Here is a 23184-nt window from a genome sequence, read left to right on the forward strand (position 1 = left end):
TTTTTTTTTTTGGAATAAATTGATTACGAGCTTCTGTCATGAGGAATGAAGATAATGATAATTCCAGAAAAATGGTCTCAAAATCATGAAAAATTATGAGAAAACCATAAAATCCTCTTGAAACTGATTTTGACGAATTCGGAGTGAGGTTTGAACCAAAAATTGATCATTTGAAATTTTTTTGAGAATTAGAAGATCCAAAATTTTGCTGAAGTCCTCAGTACAAATCATAATCGCTACCAGTCGATCGGGAGGGGGAGAGAAAGGGGATTGAAAATAGAATGACAAATATTTCATTGAGATTATCGAAATGTCATAAAAAGATGTTGAAATCAGAAAAATTACGAGTACCAATATATGTGAGGGCGCGTACGGAAAGGGACCTACCGACCAAAAAATGAAAAATTTTTTTTTTCCTGAAATTGTTGTAGGAACTCTTAGAGAATCGAATGGAACCTCCCAAACCCGCCAATAACTCCTATTTCATCGAAATTTTTCGCTTCTAAGTGAACCATGACAGGATTCATAATCGAAAAAACTTGAATGCAGTGCATAATCTGACCGGTAGAGGTCATTGGAGGGCGTGTGTGAGTGTGTGGTAAAGTGTAGGACCTTCGAAGTTGGAATACCCCTACGTAATCTTACAGTAACAACAAGAGAAATAACCGCGCGCAAAACTTTAAACGGCTCTCCTGTAAAATTTACGTTTTGGTCGGTAGGTCCCTTTCCGTATGCGCCCACACATATTACCTAATCTTTGGTGATTAGGGCTCTTGAAATCTGCATTCTTAATTTTGTATCCGGCCAAAAACATTGTTTCCATTTAACCTGTTGATCTTAAATCCTCATAGACGATTGATTTACTTCAAGACTTTGGATTCTTTAAGTTTTGGGCATGAGAGGAGTGAACAGAAACATAAATAATCACGAATTTGAGTTTTGAGATATTTACTCGGACAGCCTCAGGTTTTGCAATATTTCGATTCGATGAAAATTGAAATAATCTTTTCTTCTTACAACTACAGGTCCTAGGTATTGACGCAAAACATTCTACGAACTGAATATTTTGAATCGATTACTTGTACTTGAATGAATAAATTTCTCGTAATAAATAAACGATATCATCATCGTTAAGCATTCAAATGATCCATGCTTTTAATATAAACTATGGCCCAATGGGGTTATAATCTTGATCAATTCTCATTTAGTTATTTACTAGGCTATACAGTATACACGGTACCTAGTAATTTATGTCAAATATAACACAACACATGATTTTATTTTTTCATTTTGGCACGTTCGAAATTAGCAATCACCCCTGAGCAACAATTGAACAGTGGAAAGTTAATTAATTAGGTGGTCAGTCTCGAAATGTAATTATCTACTAACCATCGCATATATAATAAGAATGCATTGCGTATAGACATACTAGACTGATTAAAGTGTTTCTGTTTACGTACGAGTACGATCGCGAACAAACGAAAAAAAATCTCAACTGTGGTGTCCATCAAGTTACACCTATCGTATTTACCTGCGAGCCATTTCGCTGTCGCATGAGATTGAATGTACCTACAATAAATCCATAAATAGTAACCTGTGGGGATACGTTTTTTTTTTAACCGCATCGTCGTCTTATATACATTGATATCAGTTAACTATGTCCCTAGACTAAATTTTATGCCTTCTTTTTTTTTTCATTTTAATACTTGTTTAAAAGTTCTCACAAAATGAGACACAATACTTTTACCTTAAATGGGTAATAATGAAAGTCAACTCGAAAACCGTGTAGAAGCACGTAGTATATTGTAAATGCTGATCATACCTGAGAGAACCGTTGCTTTTCCAGGCGTGGTTATATGAGTATTGCATGTTCTGTTCTTCGATCATGTAGATATTTGTCGAAGATAGGTACCCAAACAGTGGGTGGATTGGTGGTCTATTTTTATGATCGTCGATGATTTATGATGTTCTGAATTGGTTTTTATTTTCGTGTGTGTTGAGAGGTTTATGGGTTGTGCTGGTGGCCAGTCTAGGTATTTTGTGCAGATCAAGTGATTATATGTAAGTGGGTAAAGTTTATGGCGAAATGGTAGCGAAGCTATTAAACTCAAATTATAGCCTGCTAGCTAGGTGATCTGAAATGTTCGAAGTTTTGAGATTTTTACTGACTTTATGATGTAAGATTTGCAAAATTCGAGTGTTATGTTGCAGTTTATTGATTAGAGTTGTTAGATGTGGGGTTCCACATCAACACGACCTAAAAAAAGAATGCAATTTGAGAGTCTCCGTTTTGAAAATCGTTCATCTCAAATCAGCGTTAATGAAAAGTTACCTCAATGATAATTTTTACCTACGTTATTTTCAATTATATCTCTCACTGACAGCACCATTTTGAATGTGAGCTTTCAATTGAAAGTTCAACTAACTTTCAAAAGTTTCAATGGATGTATTTGAATCAGAATTTAACACGTTCTCGAACTGTGAAATAAGTTTTGAACTGTATCATAGGTGAAAAATTATTTACTCCTGAAGTCGAGTATTGCAAAAACACCCCCCCCCCCACTAACTCTCTCATAAAGGGATCGAAAACAAAGTGAGAGTGATTTCCAGCCAAAATTTCATATACTAAAGTGCATTTTTTGATTTTTGGTGCATTTTTGAAAACTAAAATGGACCAAAAATAGGAAGAAAATTAAAATTTTGCAGAATCAGGGCTCGTAATGGGTTACTTTTTGTGTAATCAAGTTTCTAAAATTATTAAGAGTAACTTTTGGTTACTTTTTCAAAATTTCGGAAGACTCGTATTTTGACATAATTAGCAAGTTGTCTTGTTTTTTGTCGGAATGGCCAAAATATTTATAGAAATTGTCGCTTTTTTTCAAAACAAATTTCAAAATTCTCACTTTTTTCAAAAATTGGCCAAAAGCTTTGGAATTTGTCCAGAAATTGCCAAAGATCCCAGTTTTTAACTGAAATTGCCGGTCTCTCTTTTTGCTAGAAGTTGCCAAAAAATAGTTTCGCTACTTTGGCGAGAAATTTAGAAAGAAATTTCACTTTTTGGTCAACAGTTGCCAAAAAGTCGTGATTTTTGCTAAAAATTAGCGGAAAATGTTGTTTTACCAATTGCTATTGTTAAAAAGCTTTGTATTTTGCTAAAATTTTCAAAGTCTCTGTTTCTGTCAAAAATAGCAAAAAATGTTGCGTTTTGTCAAAATTACTCGTACCAAAAAAAAATCTCGTTTTCCGTCAAATATTGCTAATAATTGTCGCCTTTTTGATAACATCATTTTTTTCAATTTCAAGTTTGAATGTTGAATTTTATTTTGGAATTGAAATTTTCTTTTTGGCCAGAAATTGTCAAAAAGCCCAGCAGATTTTTTGCCAAAATTGTTGAAGCCTCGATCGACATTAATTATTTGATTTTATGTACTTACTTGAAATATTTTGTTTCGTATTTTTTTCACAGTAAATTTAATTGAATTTTTTTTGGTATTTTTAAAATTTTTTTGCTTGAAAATGTTTTGCTCGCGTTTTCCGACTTTTTTGTTTGCTTTTTCGAACATTTCCGAACTTTTTTCAGGGAAAATTGAGCACGAGCCTCTACAAATTGACCCAGAAAGCCAAAATTTGGTACGAACCTTATTTTCAATCTCCCTGAATCGAACGCTAACGACTTCAAACTATTTTGAGCAGTTCTGCTGCCTTCAAAAATTTTTTGAAAGTTGAAATTTCCGCAAAATTTTACCCAATCAAGGTGGAAAATTAAAATTTATTATTCACCCAAATCTCTCAACTCGCTGAGTCGATTGAAGATGGTTTCAAGCCGTTCTGGAGCCTCCAGGCAAATTTGGCCTGTTTCGAAACCGTAAATTTTTCTGGCATTTTCTGAGGCAATAGACCCCAGAACTGCTCAAAATGGTTCGAACCCGTTTCTAACAATTCGGGGAGTCGAAAATAAGATATTTAGCAAATTTGAACTTTCTACATCAGTTTGGTAAATTGTTTGTTTTTACCCATTTTTAATCCAAATTCGATTTGCAAAAACTCACTAAAAATCAAAAAATATGTACACTCAAGCGTCTACAATTTTGGTCGATGATTATTTTTTGCTGGAAAAATTTTGAAAATTTTCCCAGTTTGGAAAAAAAAATAAAAAGTGAATTGCAAAATGAATTCTTGAAATACTCCAAAAAGCAAGTTTTTGAAATTTTCGCACCTACCTCTCTCCAAAATTTAAAAAAAAAACTGAAATTCAACCTCACCCTATTTTGAACTATTTGGTCTCCTTTTTTTGAATGCGGGGGGAGGAGGAGGAGGAGGAAGCAGTTGATAAAACCCAAAAATATGTAACTTTAAATTTTAATTGGGTTTCCAATGTTTAAATTCTAAACATTTTCTGATTATTGAGATTTTCAACAAAATTCCAACCTGTTTGTATCAGTCATAAGAACGCCATCTTTCACAGTAAATTGGAACTAGCATGGTCAAATCATTATGTTATTGCAGTTGCAGACTTGTTTTTTGAAGGAATTCTTAAATCAGAATCTTACCAATTTCCCATTAAATTCAACAGCAAAGTATGAAAAAAATCTATATTCAAAAAAAGTATTACAAACTAACCAAATGCTAGTACATACATACTTTAAATTGTATTATGTATTTATACCTATCAATAATTAAAATAACACGATATCCTTATAAGTAATTAAAAATCAAATGTATAATAATAAGTCACATGGTAGGTATGTTAATTCAATAATTTTAAAAATTCCTTATCGTGCGTTAAAAGTTAATGTAACGTCGTCATATGGGTTGGTTGTTTGTGTTTGTGTCGTGCGACTTTTTCCAAATCCAGGAAGAATTTTTTGTAATAATTTCTTCAATAAGGTTTCGTTTCTATTTGAAATGTCTTCTAATTCGGGTAAATCAGTGGGTGGCCTGGAAAATAAGCATTGTTGCTATAAAAGCGAATTTGACGTACATAGATAGGTATAATATGAATGATGCATTTAACACAGGAAGAGTATGATGTGCAAAGGTCAAGATCAATCAGATTGATTAAGGGGACTTTGAAAAAGTCGAAATAGAATTGAATTTTGAAGGTGAAGTGTCAAACCTTGATCAGGGGTGTCAAGTTTTGATCATCATCTAATATTGACTTTCGAGGTCCCTCGAAACAATTGGCAAGGTAATCAAATATGTTGAAATTTGTTTATTTTACAAAAATACTTGCATTTAAACAATTTAGACTAGATTTTTCCAAAAATAAATGAAATGAATTTTTTAAGAAAGTATCGTTTTTTCCTCTTCTGGATTAACTTTTCCCATCAAGGAAGTGAGAAGTCGTTGAATTTCAAAGCTACGTATAACGATCTTTATAATATGGTTTTAGAATCGATCTCAATGACGTAATCACAATGATGCAGTTCGATACCTCTTTTTGGGTTCAATATCATAACGAATAAAATAAAATCTTACTCAGTGTCTTCCGTTATCGTTGTAATCTCTGTCGTAAATACTTCTGTTGTAAATACAGTAGTACTCGTTTCTGTTGCATCAGTGGATATGGAAGGCTCTTCAGTCACTTTGGAAATATTAACCGAGGCGGTCACATTTTCAGGATCATTGTCCGGGTGGAGTATACAAATTAAAACATTATATTTAGTGCAGCTGCGCACCCTGCCCAAGTACGATTCTCCAAAAAGGTTATGATAAAAATTAAAAAGTAAAAAGGTAGAAAATGCCAAGAACAGTATTCCGCAAAACGACACCATTTTGATTTTGTACTTCTCTAAACGATGATGGAGACTATTTGAGATGTTTTTTCATCGAAAGGATTTCATGAAAGTTGTGTATTGATAAGCATCAATTAATTAGGTACATATTGCTCGTAATACGTCCTTATTAGGCTTGATTTTTGATTTTCAGAATATTAAATGAGTTGTTATCGGGCTGATATAATTTTCATTTGAAGATAAATCATTTCGCTAAATGAAAATTATGTAGGTTTGAGATGTAAATAGGTTGATAGGTTTAAAGAAAACAGGTATCTTTTCACTTGTATAATGATGTGTGTTCATTCATGGTTCATATATTTATCAAAATCTAATCTAAAGTTGTATAAGATTTGAGTTTTGAGTTTTCTTTTCAATTATTATTGAGATGTTATGTATTTTTTGATTACCTAGGTAGTTCTCATGCTGTTTGTACTTATTTTTAAATCAAATAATTCAACCTGATATGGATGTTATGTGAACAAACATTTAAAGTTCAAGTTGAATGGAAACAGATGCTTCTTTAAAAGACTCCCGTAATGTTGTGTTGAATTGAAATTGTGGTATTCACTTTTGTGATTTCAATACAGGTGTAATAAATCACCAAGACAGTTCATGAGCAATGAACTCAAAATTCCATAAAAATGTGAAAAACATCTTTCTTCTGATGAGATAATGATTAATTAATAATTACCCAGTTCTATTCAAAAAATGATATAAGTTATTCAAAGAAGTCATTTTAAAAACTTGCTTTATTTTGTATTTATAAAAATATATAAAAAAAGTAAAATACAAAATTAATGGATTCTTACATAAAGAAAAGAAGAAAAAAAAATACAAAATTACAAAGTTATATAATGAGCATAGCGCAAGACATTTGAAAATACATTCATTCATTTATTTTTTTCCAAAACAATAAAATCAAATTGATGAAAACTATGTGGATGTAACTGTAGATTTATGTATAATGTAACAGAATATGATTTTGAAACAAACTTCATGACCAATTTACAATAATAAAATCCAGAGATCATTTTGTGAGTACAAATCAAAAATGTATTTCCTTATTCCTAATTAGTACCGTTCGCATATTCGCACATGGCCATTATTTCAGTCGGAAAATGTGTTAGGTATAATTTGGTAACCATTGTACAGCATGAGTTAGGATGAAAGTTGGCATATGATCTATTGCAATGGAATTATCTGTAGTAAGAAGAGTATCCGTGTTGGTAGACAGGGGCGGTTTCAGGGTGGATGGCGTGTCCACTTTTGTGTACGACTGCGTTGAAACCATTGTGGTCATCAGCGGTGTAAGTTACTTTTCTGGTGGTACCATCGGGTTCGACTAAGCTGTATTCGCCTTTGACTACATCTCCTTCACGTTGTTCCCATTGGTCTTTTACATCACCAGTGTGGTAGTCTTTTACTCCGTAGTTGAAAGAGTATTTTGGTGGGGCCTGTAATATAGATAATAATTTTTGGTTAATTTTTATGTTTCAGATGTGGATGTGGATTTGAATTAGATTACGCTGAAATTAAACTCGAGTTTTTCCTGATAATGGTAAGTTTATTGATTAATGATTAAGAAGAATAGGTACAAGATATAAAAATTCTGTGCTAGGGAGGATAAGTCATGCCTATTTGAAGTTGTTTGTGGGTATAATGATTGGTATCTTGGATTGGTACTTGAAAAACTTATCATTGGAGTCATAAAATGATTGATTTAAAACAAAGTTCAATAACCCGCTAGTCAAATGAGGTAAGTATAAAAATTGCTTGAATTTGAAACCTTTTTTTGTGAAATGGTATAGCATGATTCAGATTAGATGCGAAGTATTGAAATCACGTATTCTATATTTTCTACCTACTCATCTAGAGGATTGAAACATTTTCTGATGATTTGGGTCTTGGAGGCCTCGACCTGAGGAATGAAAGATTCAAACAGAAATGTCAAAACCACGCATTTCACTCATCAGAAGAATTGAAAAAATTTCCAATGATTTTGGTCTTGGAGGCCTGAGGAATGAAAGATTCAAACAAACCAAAAAACCTCAACGAGAAAATCCACTTGACAATTGGCAAATAAGTTGCCTAACTGTGCTCCCACTTTCTGCTAAGGTTCTGCTCAAAAAATTTCCAAGCTAGGCAACTTATTCATCACAATGTCCTTGAATTGCCTATCTCTTTCATATCAGGCAGACCATCAACGAGCATCGAACCGAGTGAATTTCAAACGAAATCGAATCCGTTATTTTGTAATCCAGTTTCAATATTTCACGTCAACAATGAACGAAGAAGAATGTAAAACGGAGAAAAAAACGCACTTGAACTTTTACCCAGGCTGATTAACTGTCGGCGTATTACGCATGATTAATGCTGGGAAATTAAATATGCACAAAAAGTGAATTTCGTAACTTCATTGTTGATTTTTAGAACGACCAACCGGTTGGTATGAGATTTTTCACACTGATACAATTTACGACTACTTTAAACAATCGTAATGGGTTGCCCTACACTATTATTAACATTATCTCAGCTTTTCGAATACTGTAATTATTGTTTAAGAATACGAATCGGTAGGTTCTCTTTAGACTCTAATTGTTCGAAACGTTGGCTTTTTTCAACATTGCGTAACTTTATATGCTTTTAGCCAGGAAATTACGTCCTACGACGAAAAATTGCGCCAATATTTTTCTATAAAAATTTATTACCGACAATTTTCTTTCTTCGTTCAGTGTTCGATATTCTATTCGGTCTTCGTGGCGATAGGTATCGTAGGTATTATGTACACTAGAACAGGTGTAGAAATTTTTTCAACCAGGTGGCATTTTTTTGCTTCTAGTTTTTATTACGTAATGTGAACTTGACGTTGTATGGGGCGGTCATTATCAGTATGAAAGTTGTTTCTAAGTATGGATATAGATGGTGATGATTTCCTACGAGATCGAGATGAGCATTTTCTCTAGAGTTATTTTTATTCCAACGTGTGCGATTTTTTTTCTTCTTTTTTTTACATCGTATGTAGAATATAATGATGACGATTTCAAGTCGCATTGGAATGCACGTTGTAACTTTGTTTTTAACCTTTTGAGGATTTTTTTTTTCACTACGGTACAGTGTATATGTTTATGTAATTTTCTGTCTTTCTTTCTCGCTCGCTACCATGTACTTATTCTGGTGGTCGTGAATGTGGTTTGTAAGATGATACGTGGATTGAGGTACGGGTTCTCTCGTATGAACCGTTTGATCGAGCGTGAAGTTGATAAATCGACGCGAATGAACTCGTAAATGAGTTTAATTAAACTGAATGAATTTTTTCGTACGTGTAAGGTGGTGATTTTGATTCAATGTGGATCATTGATGAATGAATTTTGTTGAGAATTTGTTTTCAAGGGTTTGAGAGATCGATTTTTCACGAGAGGAGAGGTGAGGAATAATTGAAAAATGACGAAAATTTGATGTACTTTAGGGCATCGATTTTTGGCGTTTTTTTAGGAGAGAAGGAGTGGGGATTGGTGAAGAAATTGTATTGTAATATGGAGGTGATCCCAATTTTAATTAATCTGTATTATGTAAATGCCTGCATTTTTTTATTTCTTGTATTTGTCAATTTTTGGAAATTTTGGAGGAAAATTAGATTCTCTTGAATAGCAAAATTGATACGTATTTTTACCTACTAAGGTGTTCGATTTTCTTTTCATGAATTTTCTGAATGTTTTTTGAAAAGTGGAACTCATTTCTGCAAAAATTTATGTGTTTGGTTTCCGAAAAAAATGAAGTCAGGAAATGATCAATAGGAGGATAGTCAAGTTGGAGAAGGGCAAAAAGGGCAATTTTTCTCGGGCCTTGATCTCCTGAAGGGCTTGAAAAATGAAAAGTTTGAGAATAATGATGATTTATCAATTGTAGAGGTGTTGAACAGTTGATCACACGAAATTCATCGAAAAATTTTGATTTTCAATTTAAAAAAAATATATATAAACAATGGAATGAGACCAAAATTACGTCTGCTCCGGGGCCTATTCTAGGCTTCGAGAGCCTTGATCGAGAGAAAATCGAGAATATAGCTTTTTGAAATTTGAGGAAAGCAAATTATTTTAGGTGTTCAAATTTCAGTTTTTTTTTTCATTTGATTGAAATTGGCCAAAATTTTGGTAAAATAAACTGAAAAAAAAAGAAAATTCAAATTTTTTATACGATAGCTATAGCTAACTAGGTAGCTTGTTTAATCTCATCATTGAAAATTCCGCAGAAAATTGGAGATCATTTTTTGAAATTCGGTGAAATCAAATTTTTGGGGAGGATCGATTTTCAGTGTTTTCTTTACAATTTTATGGAGTTTGATAAAAAAATTCGTACTTAGAATACCCCCCCCCCCCTCTAAGAAAAACACAATGAAAATCTTAATTCTTTAATTCAATTTTTATTTTTTTTTTCAAAATTGATCGAAGCTTGGTGAAAAGTGTTCATAAAATGAAACTATACATAGGGAGATAAAACGAAATGTCTTAGTCAATAGCAATTCAACCTGCTCGGTAAAAATTCCACAGAAAATCGAGAATATCACTGTTTAAAATTTGGTAGGCAGCAAATTTTTAGGACCAGTATAGATTTTCAATCTTTTTTCTTCAAAATTTTATGGAGCTTGATCAGAATTTCTATAGTAAAACGAGAACCAGGCCACGTTTGGGGAAAATGCCAAGTTCAAGTTTTTAAAAGATGCTTATTTCGAAAAAGTCTTGACAAATATTTTGTATTCATTTTTTCTCTACTTTTTTGGGATGCGTGTGTGGGGGGGGGGGGGGGGTACAATTATTACTGCCCCTAATGTTAATAGAGGAATTTTTTTTGAAAGAATCCATTTCAGTGTCATTTTTGAAAATTATACGTAAGTATGAAGAATTTTGTAAAAAAAATTAAAATCGAACTTTTTCAATATTTTTTAGAGGATTTGAAAGTACATAATCTAATTTTGAGCCTAATTTCAGTACCTGAACTTGAGCTTGCTGTAATAAACTTCAACTTTCGAATTTTATGAATTTAAATTTTGAATAATGAAATCAGTAAATTTTGATCTTGGTGTAATTTTTGAAGATATATGTTTACAAATTGATCAAGTCGAAAATCACCAAATGTCTCGAAACGAACGGAGTCTTCTTGTTCATTTCTCCCTTGAAATAGCATCGACCAATCGGTGTTAATTTTTTTGCTTGTCGGCCATTTGGAATTGAAAAAGCTAAGCCAGATCGAGAACTTTGAGGGTTGATGGACCTGACATGGCTTTCAGTTGTAGTCATTTGATTTGATGACGTCCATATGGGTAGAAGAGAGGGGAAAATTCCACGATTGTGATTAGTTAACTGTTTTTGATGGTTTTTCAAAGAGATAAAGAAAATGTCTCGATATGCTGCTAAGTTGAATGTGAGCAGAGGGGTCAAAAAATAAATCAAAATTGTGGAAATTTCAAATTTTAGCTCTCTTTTTTGCTAACCTCTCTCCCATACTTCTCCAGGGATGAAACAGAGGGAAGGGCATGCACCTCCCCGCCAAATTTGTGAAATTTTAAAATGGTGAACATTTTTTGACAAAGTTGACAAATATTATAAATTTTTGGACTTGATAAAGAATCTATTTTGTCGACTTCTTTGGAACTTGAATTATACATTTTTGAAAGCTTTTGTCCTCGCTTGGTTCGAGCTAAATACGAATGTAGTTTTTCTCTTTCTGGATTTCTGCACACGGGGAATGTCTGTTTTAGGTACGTGACTTTCAAAAATGTTAAATGTGGAGAAATTGACTTCTCATAAAAAAATACCCAATAGTTTACTTCTTGAATTAGCCTATATATTTTTGAAAACTTCGGCCTGTGTCTTTTTCAAAATTATTCAGACACTCAAAAAATGTTTAAATCGAAAAATAAACTCCTCACATAAAAAATAAACGTTTTTTTCACTTTTCTAAACTCAAATTTTCCAACGCTTTTGCTCTCACTTCATTCGGACCTGTTTACTTTTCGTTTTCAAAGTTGAATTTTTTAAAAAAAAACTATCGTTCAAATTCTAAAATTTTGTAACCGAAAAATCAAAAATACGAATTTTTCAAAGCTTTTGTCCTCAATTCGTTCGGACCTGTTTTGCTTTTCTTTTTCGAAATTGGGATTTCTAAAAAACTGTCATTGAAATTATAAAATTTTCAAAACAAAAAAATCAAACTCCTCACATAAAAAAACATTAGTTTTTCACCTATCTAAATACGAATTTTCGAATGCTTTTCCCCTCAGTTCGTTATGGCCTGTTTGCTTTTCTTTTTCGAAGTTGAAATTTTCAAAAAAATCATCATTCAAATTTTAAAATTTTGAAATCAAAAAAATCAAACTCCTAATTGGCATTTTTTTCTCATATCAATTTGACAAGTTTTCGGTCCACCCCCCCCCCGCCTCTCCTCCGACTCCAAACAGAACCTTTAGTTTCGTGTCTGACCAACGATCTTTCATCGACCTATTTTCATCATCTCATTCAACAAAAGTCCATTTACGAATACGCACAGACACAAATTATACTTAACACAGTCTCTTTCAAAGCACTAGGTAGTCCATAGTCTACCTCAGCATCCAATCCATTCAAAATATCAACTCTACAGATCAAGCCGACGACGCCGGAGCGCTAACAACTCGTCCTCGACATCGGTACACGCTTTGCGCTCGGGCCAAAGTTCAACGACAACAAATTTCAATTCTATACTGCTCCTCCTATCATCTCTAAATACACGAGTCGCGTTGGTTCAGTCAGCTCTATACGAGTACAGTACAAACATAGCCGTGTGTTGTGTTGTAAAACACACTACGAGTACGAGACGAGGAATATCTTCAATGAATCGAACACGCGTAATAAGGAATCACGCAACAGTACTAAAAGTACACTTTAAGAAGTACCTAGATCAACAACAACAACAACAACAACCAAAGCACGATTGTATATCAGTGAGCTCATGAATGCTGCGGCGATGGCGATGATTCGGTAAACGACTTATGTAGCAGAGAGGCAGCAGCCAGCAGTGGATCACACGACTCGATGTTTTCTTTCTTTCTTCTTCATTTCCAAGAGTACCTAGGTATATCGCGTATTCACTCGTAGTGTGTTGTAAAACATACCATAGGCAAGATTTTAATCTGTGGAACTCGTGCCTTTAATTTGTTGGCACATGCCGAGTGTATGCATATGGCATAAGGTACACGGTACATGTTATTTCACCTGATTACCGATACTGCAGATACTCGTATCCAGATGCGAGGAGGCTGAAAATTAAAAAATTTGCACGTATGTGGAATTATAGTATTATGGCAGCCTTGAAACCTTGCGTCGGCTCACATTTCATCTGTCACGAATTAACACGAAATCATCGTATGGATTCTCGTAGCACTGTTTGCGGTAAATGTCGTATATAGGTACTTTCAAACGACTCTTTATATATGTGTACCCTCGTGACCGATATTTTGCTCCAATAATTTTTTTTTTACATATGTGGAATAATGTACATACGATGATTATGCAAACGAGGTAATTAATATTATACGAGATCTTCCCTTTTAACAAGTACTTAATTAAATATTACGTAATGGAAAGAATTACATTGTGATATAATTGTTGCATTATCATCGGCCATTGCCTGTCCACTGTGTGTTCGGCTGGGACTGGGACGAGCGACGAGCGAAACCGAACCAAAATACCGGTGTACAAAGCTGTCTATGTCATATGATGATGATTTAACCAGCTCACGTAGTATAATGAAGAAAAACCACTCATCTGTTTCTTTATTATAACTAGAAGAATATTGTATGCTGAGGGGTAAAGAAGGCTTCCTTTGATCTGGCTCTGTATGTCGTGTGTACTGTGTGTGTGGAATCGTGGATGACCGATAATTACAATTTCTATAAAGGAGGATTTCGATTGTCGGTCTCTTATCAGTCGTGATTACCTACATTTCCGGCGCTGCTGACCAAGCTCGAGTGTGTAATCTGAGAAACCGCTACTGTTACACGATGCAGAATATTGAACACTGAATTCGTCTCTTTGGTTGTGGTTTCATTGATTTCAATCCGATGTATGTGTAATTTCGTAATTGACCAATTGATGGATGAAAATTCAGGTCGATCGTAGAAGGTTTTCAATTCAGGGTTATCGGGTGGCTTTTTACCAAAAGCTAATTACTAATCGAGCGTGAAAACGATTCACATGCTAGTGAATCGAGGTAATTGACGAATGTCCTATACTACATACGAGAAGTGGGTTCTGATTTTTTGATTCGAATCGCAATCGCGTGACAAAATTTTTCTCAAAGAAAGTTGAACGCGATAACAATAAGGTGCTTAATTAAGATTCAGATTGCCATATGTATAGCTTATGTGTGTGCCTACGTATAGGTATAGAGAGTACGAATGTACTGTAGGTACAATGAGATGAAGATATTCGATATTGTCGATAGATCTGCGTGGAAATACAAACCAGGAAGAAAGTGCTTTGGTCGACTCGCGAGTAGGGTATACCATATCTCGAATTAGATTTCAAACTAGGTAATGTAACCCCAAAAGAAAGGAATCTCTCGGAAGTTGAATATTGTGCTAAGTTATCGAACGAAAGTCGAAACCCCGCGAGAAAGTACCTACAATATCATCGTATAGATTTCGTAATACGAGTATATACGACGAAATACGAATACTTACGTAGTAGTCGATCGGGGCAGCTTTTACGTATCCATGACTGTAAGATGGTGTGTATATCGGAGCTGCGATTAAATTCGGCGATGCGTAACCACCATAAGATAATACTGGACTAGGATATCCTTGGTAGCTTCCCAAGTAACCGCATTCGTACATGGCCAAAAGACTGGCGACAATGGTTAAACTCTGTAGAAGAGAGAAAAAAATAAAATCATCTAAGGAAATAGGTACATAAAACGTAGGATTCGTGTCGTATAGTTCGTTGTGTTGCAGATGATGATGGTGGTGTGAAGGTGTGCGGGGAATGAATTGAATTGACAGCAATGCGAGAGATTTTTTCGTCGTTTTTCAGGCGGATTGCTTATGCAATTTTATTAACACCTATATTAGCGAGCGATGTGTTAATCCGGTTTAAGGTATTTTACCCGTGGGAATTTATCGAAATGGTACCGATGCGGATGGTTATTTATGACTGACGTTCAGATGTACTTAATGGTTGTTTAAGAAGATTGTGTTTTTTTTTTCGATTGGGATGTGGATTTTTGTGGAATTATTTGTAAAAAAAAAAAAAGAAGAAGAAAATGGTTGAATCTGGTGAAGAAATTTTTGCAATGTTGAGGCCATGAGAAACGATTTGTGAATTTTAGAAAAAGAAAATTTTAAATGTGGCACTTAACCTCATGACTGAACAAAATGCAGAAAGGGTGAGGGGTCAGCTATGTTTTTCTTGGGGTGTCTAACAGGGAGTAAGTTGAAGGTAATTAAAATATATGTAGTGATTTCAAAAATGATAATAGAAGCAAATGATTAGGGAGCGAATTCAGTGAAAATTTGATGAAAAAGTAATGAAAAAAAAATCGAAAACATGTAATATTTTTGAAGAAATTACTTTACAAAAATTTTTTGAAAAGATTTTTTTTCAATTGGAAATTTTTTTGCAATAAATTTGATATTCTTGAAGGGAGGGAGAAGTTTCGAAAATTTTGTTAGAAGATAAAAAAAAGGGAAAAGTATTGAATTTGAAAAAAAAGTGAAATATGTACTTTGCTTTTTGAAAAAAGAAACGTGATAATTTATTTTTACGATGAATAGATTGAATTCTAAAATTGGAGATTTTTCAAAAATAAAGATAAGTTTGGGCGACGAATTTACAAAAAAAAAAAAAAAGAAAATTGCATTTATGAAAATAAAAGAAAAGCTTTGTTGGAAATTTTAAAAAAAATTGATTGAAAAATAGGGGAGATTATAAATTTTAAATTGAAAGAGTTGAATTCACTGTTGCAGTTTTAATTTTTTCTGCCATTTAGTAATTTTTTGTTTCAATTCTTCTCCAATACTGTGAGAGACGTGGGGCTTGAAAAAATTTGAAAAAATTAGCCCAATTAAGTATGATTTAGATGGCTTTAAAAGTTCATAAATTTTGAGTTTGTTTTTTTTTTAAATTTTCGAAAAGGAACACACTAAAATTTAAGTTTTTTATGAGAAAATTGAAGTTTTTTGTGTTTCAAGTCCTTGAAAAGTAGGTATTTGATAAAAGTTCGATGGCTACCTACATCTTTCCATTTTTTTTATTGAAAAAATTTTTTTTTGATGACTCGATTATAATATGGAATTAAAGCTGCTGTAGAATTAGGAGATGAGTAAAAATAAATTCGAAATCGAAAGTTGAGGTCTCTCATAAGTGATATTTGAGTAGCAAAATATATTGAAATTGAAATTTATCCTGTTTTTGAACATAATGAATGAGCCTAAAATGATTTTTTCATTGAATTAAATGATAGAAAAAAATATTTAATTTTGAAAAATATGTAGTAAAATTGCATTTTGAATGAAAAAATCAAAATTATGGCCACAATTTTCTCATTTTTTTTTTTGCTATTCTGTGATTTTATAAGTACTTGAATTTTTTCTCGATTTCGTTTGGTGGCCTTATTATGGAGCTTTCCAAAGTAGTGGAGGGAGAAGGGTGCAAAAATGTTTTTTTTTTTATAGGTAGATATGAAAAAGTCGAAATTTGAAATAATTTTTTAAAAATCCATCATATTATATTAGACGATTATTTCGTGAAAATGGAAGTAAAATTACTATTCGAGCAAAGCAAGGAAAAAATTGATTCAAATGGCAAAAAAAACTCTCATTTTTATTTGTAATGGGTACATTTTTTTTCATTTTGTCTCACTCAACTGAGCAATGTGCAGATTTCGGTTCACGAATATGAAACTTTAAAAAATCTTCTCCTCCTCCCAAAAAAAGTTCTGATACTCAATCAAATCTCATCAAACGTATTTGAAAAGCTTGCATATAAACTTAATGTTACTTTTTGTAAATTTTTAATAACGAACATTTTTCAGTTTTTTTTTTAAAAATCTCAAATAGGTATTTTAAAAGTATTTTTTTTGGTAAAAATTTGAGAAGAATACGTTTTCCTTTCTGTCATTCTGATTTCTGAATTACATTGAACCATCTGCTGAAATAATCAGGCCCGAGTGAAAATTCTTAAAAATTTCATTTATTGAAAAAATTCAGAAATTGAAAGCTCCTGTCTTCTGAAAAATATAGAATAAGCCTATGTTAATTTTAAGAGTCGAATTCGTGGTCTTTGTACTCCTTGTATCTATTCAAATAGCTCTTGGATTACCTATTGGAATGAAACCCCTTCAATAATGCAAATAATTCAGCTCGAATTCAACACTTGACCGATATTTGATAATCTATGGTATCATTTTGAAAAACTGCTTCATCTAACTTAAGTGACACTTGAGTTACGTAATCGAAGTAACGGAGAAGGAGGAATTTAGTTGTGAAACACACTTTAAATTATGAAGTAAGCCTAAATGAAATTAACCAAACAATAATTTCTGCAGGTAAATGATCCAATTATTTTTTTTTTCAACTGGATACATAGAGTGCTTATTTATTCAAATGAACTATGAAATAGGTGATTAATGAATCTAATTTGCATATTCCCATGGTTATTATTCGTTTTCGACTTCAAAAAATGTAACACGAATAAAATGGCTGGAAATTTTGAGGAAATTTATCTCAAATTGGACTCAATTGTTTTGGAAATTGAATGAAAAAGGGCAGCACTGCAAAATTGCAAAAAATCGAGGTATTAATTCGAAAATTAATATTGATGTTGTTGATATAATAATTTTCTTTATTGAAATGAAATTAGTGTTCAAATATTTCATGAATCAAAATTAAAATTTCGAACTAAAAAATTAAAAGTGAGAATTTTTTTATTTTTTATTTGAAAAATAAAATACCTAGCCTTCATTTTTCAAGAATTCACAAAAAAAAAATGAAAAAAATGGAGTAAAAAAATGAAATATTAAAATTTTAAAAAGATGATGCGAGTTGAAAAAATTTGTTCCAAATTTTCATCCGATATAAAAATTGACTTTAGAAGACCTAGGTGCAAATTTTGAAGAGATTAAATTCGTGCTGAGATACTTATTGGTATCTTAATCTTTCAAGTGAGAAATTTTTCAGTCAAAATTGCCTCACCTGCGTTCATTCATTTGGTTTTCTTATAATTCGATCAAATTTTGCAATTTGTGCTACTTTTGGATTATTTTCTACTATAATTTTATTGCTTAACATTTTATCAAACTGTCCACAAAGATCACGATTGTTTTTCATCCTTTACCATTTACATTCAAATTCTCATTTGAAGAAAATTGGAATCAAATTAGGGGATTTTTGTGGGCTAATTTTGGGAAGAGCACGAATTTTCCATATTTGAAATAATATAGTTTGATTGATTGCAATTTCACTAAAAAAAAACTGTGTTATCAATCCCTCAACTTATTTTTCAAAATAAAAAATGGTGCATTTGATGTTTTTTTTTGTTTTGAATCTTTAATGAAGAACCCTTACTTATGCATGCCGATGGACAGTTGCATTGCTGAATCGAAGCATCATGATTAGTTGTAAAACACTAACTATCTAAATTACAGCCTAAAAAATATTTTTTTCATCAATTAATCATTCGATCGATCGAGATTAGGTTGATTGATGGTTCATAATTAGTCAAAAAATTTGAAGAATTGGCAAATTTTATTTCAAATAATTCACGTTGAGCTTTGAGGGCTCGAAATTGATCTATTTATGAAACAGAATGGGAACATTTTTTCAAAAAAATTGCACACAAGGTTCTACAAAATGCTATAAATGAAATGGAAATTGATTTTCTGACGTGAAACTTGCTTATGATAAAACATCACCTACAAAGTCTAAAATTTTGATTTTTTGTTTTTCCCTGAAAATCATTAAGAAAAAGGGAAATTTATTTTTTTTTGGGATATTTATACGTCATTTTGAGCCTTTTTCTACTTGATTGGTAGTTGATGCAGCTATGAAAAATTTGAACAAATTGAATTTTTTTTTTCAATTTTTGATCAAATTATAAAATGATTATAAAATTATTTCTGGAAAATGGAAATCTCCCACATCTAAACTGAACATCAGGAAAATTCTACAGTAACTAATTTTTAGATCCTAAAACTGTAAACCAAACATGGGTACAAAAAGAACCGTTGAAAAAATCTCTCGATCCTTCACACTTAAAACATAAAAAATAAATATAAAAAAATGCTAAAAAAAAATCACCAACATACCTGGAATAAAGCGGCCATTTTAATAATATTTTTTCGTTAAAATAAAAACGAAACAGAATAAGAAAAAGTAAGTAGTACGTAAAAACGATCGAATAAATTTAAAAAATAAAAGTGTAAAGTAAAAACGAACTTAATTACACGATTAAACGAATAATCACAAATACACTGAGATGGACTGATGCGAAGAGTATGCGCACGTATTGTATATATAGGGCATTATTATCATTTAGAGGGGAGAGGTACGAGCTACGCGCAATGACAATAGTACGGAAAACCTCCCAAAGCGAATTACACAGCTCCTCCCGCCTTAAATGATTTACGCTATCCCTTGCATCAGATTGGTTCCAGAGAACGTTTCCAGTGTCATGAACACCTTACGTTTAATACGTTGCAACGTTCCACAATCCTCATGTCTGCTTCCCAAATCGTCCGCTTTACGCTGACCCGATCTATTTAATCGCTAAAGCGTAACATGTCTGATACACATGCTCGCCAATGTTAACCTCTGTTAACGTAATTTTTTTTTCTTATTCGATAATTGACGTAGTTATATTATGTATTATCGTGATATTGTATATTATGTCAGAACACCTACGAAAGGGTTGGTTGATTCGATTCATTTTTCTTTTTAGAAAAATATTCATTTTGATTTTTGTTTCGCGAGATCAGAGATGGTATCCCGCTGATGATCACGATCGATCGATCGATTTTTTTTTTGACAAGAAGCTCGTACGAGTTTCCCTTTTTGGTGCATAAAAGACGTATTTTGATTGTTGGGATTTCGATTAGGTACAAGATTAGGTCAAGGTACATACTCGTATATTTTTTTTGTGAGTATTTTCACATGTACATAAGTACGTATCAGTTGAATTGGATACTTACGTATATTTATGCTATTGATATTGGTTCGACGAGCGTGTGAGAAACGTCGATCATTTGATCGTAATAATTAAGCCTCTTGGAATCGGGTGTCAATTAGACGGCGAATTTGATCCGACCCATCCATCCACCTCGATGAGATTTTTATTCAAATTTTAACCTAATTGAAAATAATACTCTACTAAAATCCTATACTACGAGTACCTACGTTGTAGGTGTACTTTTTCCCTCGAATTCCAAGTACCTATTTATTCACGCTTTGTAGATTATCGCGATTATCTAGGTCGTATCATAAAGCAACCGTTTCCCGGCCAAAAACCTCATCTTTGAAGATCGTTTTTCGATAATAAAATCTGTACTTTATATGCACGATTACGATTGCTAAAAATTTGCTATAGAGAGATGTATAATTCGATAACTGGCGCATTCTTTACCTTTACCTACTAAGTATTGTATAATGTAGGTCGATTAAAAAATTAATCGCTGAAAAGTGCATTGTGTGTGCCGAATTAATCTGTATGTATCGTTCCGATTCATCGATAAATAGATAATTTCGATATAATGAAAATTACCTGTATGTTATTCCCCGTTTCGGAATCTGATTAATTATAAATACTACATAATAACCGCATAATAATTGTCCCGGTAGCGTAACTACAAACGTAGCCACGGTTGTGGGTGGAAGATTTATGGTCGTTTGAAGTGTGTAGTTTAATAGTAATGGATGACTTTATGGGAGTATGTTTTGTTGAGAGATGATTAGTTTAAGGCGGAAATTTTCGAGATTATTGAGTAGAAAATTTTTCAGAAATGATTCAAAATTTACGTACATAAGTATACTTTTTGGATTTTTAAAAATAGTTTTTGAAACTTACTTCCCGAATGACTCTCTTATCATTTTTCAACCTTTCCTAAAATTTTATGTTTTCTCCTCAGGTTTTTTTTTTTTTTTAATAAAAAAAAAATGGAAAATCGATTTTTTGAGAAGGCGGGAGGGGGGAGGGGGGTTGAATCCTAAAACAAAAACCAAGAAATGTTAAGAGAAAGTACGAGATAAATTTGAGGTGTAATGGATAATGACAGGGAATGAAATGACAAAAGAGCACATTTTTCAACACCTATTTTAGTATTTTCAGAGTAAAAATAACGGTTATTATTACGTTCGACGTTTATTGTCGGTTTTTTGAAATTTGATTGGTACAGGAGAGGATGAAAAAATTATCAAATGTGTGCCTAATGCAATGAAAGAAATTGGAAAAATATTTGGGCGAAAATAGAAATGATTAAAGATGAATATTCATATTTTTAAAATGGCTGGTTCGACCCAAGTCTTCTTATAGGAAAAAAGTGTCTCGAGAGAGGGGGTACTGAGGGGGTAATATTCGGATTCAGTGACCTTGAATTAGTAAAAATCAAAATATCACGCCTCATTTTCTTAATTTTTCAATTTTTTTTTCAAAATGAAAGGAATGAAGGGCATTGGGAGCATTAAAAAGATGAAAATTTGAGCATAGCTGATGAACAGCACATCACTGACCATGTCAAAGGTCGAAGGCACTACGAGTATAAGGTTGGGGGGATGAGGGTGGGGGGTAGAGGCTAGGATTGAACATTTTTTAAATAGTTTTTGTGTCCCTGAGGGTGAGGGGTGTACAGATATTTTTTCGAGATTTAGTTTGTTGCAAAGAAGATAATAACGTCTTCTTTCAAAAGCAGCAAAAAATTTTCTTTTTTGTCAAAATTGCCAAAAAGTGTATCTAAAAATTCCAAAAAGTCACACTTTTTTTTAAAGTTACTCAAAAGTCTCGCTTCATTGCTAAAAACTGTAAAAAAATTCTCACTTTTTTGGCAAAAAATTAAAATCATCACTTTTTTGAAAAAGTTACTCAAAAGTCTTACTTCACATCGTCGTCAGAAATTGCCAAAGTCTCGCTTTTTTACTAAAACGTTGCGCAAGAATCTTACTTTTTTTATATAAAGTGAGAGAAAAATCACCTTTTTGCTAAATTCCTATTTCAAATTTCTCCCTTTTTGCTGAAATTATTTAATACTTACAATTAGTTTCGCCAAAAATCTCTAAAAGCTGCGTTTTTTGCTTAAATTATCAAAGTTTTGTTTTCTGCCATAAACAGCAAAAATCCCTTTTTGTCAAAATTGCCAAAAAGTATAAAAATTGCTAAAATTAATGTCTCTTCTTTTGCAAAAAATTCCAAAAAGTCTATTTTTTTTTTCTAAAAGTTACTCAAAAATCTCGCTTTATTGCCAAAAAATGCCAAAAATGTTAACTTTTTTGTCGAAAATTGTTAAAAGCGAAAGAGTCTTTTGTTTTTCAATGAAAAATACAAAAATTTGTCGAAAATTGACCAAAATTTTCACGCTTTATTGAATTACAAAATAGTTTCGCTTTTTCACCATAAATTGTCGAAAAATCACGTTTTTTGCTAAAAATTGTGGAAAATTTTGACTTCTTTGCTGGAAATTTTCAAAAAAGTTTTGATTTTTGCCAAAATTGTCAAAGATCTCGCTTTTTATCAAAATTTCTAAAAAGTGTCGTTTCTCATGCTAAAAATTGTCACTTTTTTAGTAAAAAAATTCCAAAACGTCTCATTATTTTTCGGCCAAAAAATATAAAGAAGTGTCGGTTTTCTACTAAAAAGTAGCGAATGAGTATTTTTTTGTCGATAAAAAGAGCAAAAAAGTACAACTTTTTTCCAAAAATTGACCAATATTCTCATGTTTGCTTTTTTACAAAAAAAAAATGCCTTGAAAAGTCTCGCTTTATTGCTAAAAATTTCCAAGAAACTGTGATTTTTGCTAAAATGGTCGAAGTCTTGCTTTCCGCCAAAAATTACTCAAAGTCTTTTTTTTTTGTCAAAATTGCAAAAAGTTCTCGTTTCTTGCCAAAAATTGCTAAAAATTGTGGGTTTTTTGCAACAAAAAAAATCAAAGAACGTCTCACTTTTTTTCCAAAAGTTGTCAAGTCTCGCTTTCAGCTAGTTGCTAGAAATGACTAAAGTTCTCACTTTTTTGCTAAAATTGTCAAAAAGTGGCAAATAGTCTCAATTATTGACAAACATCGTCAGAAGACCTGATTTTTGCAGGTTCAAAACTGAAATTTTTTAATAAAAGTACAACATGGGTATTGAAATCTCGAATTTATGGACACAGAATTCATTTTTGAGAACGATTTGAT

At 32.3% G+C, this 23184-nt stretch overlaps 1 protein-coding gene and 1 long non-coding RNA gene across 2 annotated transcripts; both read right to left on the bottom strand.

Moving 5' to 3' along the window:
* Positions 1-4578: 4578 nt before the first annotated feature.
* LOC135837393 (uncharacterized) lies at positions 4579-6001 on the bottom strand. Its single transcript, XR_010557179.1, has 2 exons — positions 5479-6001; positions 4579-4938 (listed from the first exon to the last, which is right to left on the bottom strand). It is a non-coding gene; the product is annotated as an uncharacterized LOC135837393 (long non-coding RNA).
* Positions 6002-6508: 507 nt separating this feature from the next.
* Positions 6509-19304, bottom strand: LOC135837392 (cuticle protein 19-like). The gene is made up of 3 exons (XM_065352648.1): positions 19113-19304; positions 14494-14676; positions 6509-7231 (listed from the first exon to the last, which is right to left on the bottom strand). Exons 1-3 carry the CDS (start codon positions 19128-19130, stop codon positions 6974-6976), a joined length of 459 nt encoding a protein of 152 aa, XP_065208720.1. The 5' UTR covers positions 19131-19304; the 3' UTR covers positions 6509-6973.
* Between the last annotated feature and the right edge of the window lie 3880 nt (positions 19305-23184).

This window comes from Planococcus citri, chromosome 2, assembly GCF_950023065.1.
Source record: "Planococcus citri chromosome 2, ihPlaCitr1.1, whole genome shotgun sequence".
Lineage (NCBI taxonomy): Eukaryota > Metazoa > Arthropoda > Insecta > Hemiptera > Pseudococcidae > Planococcus > Planococcus citri.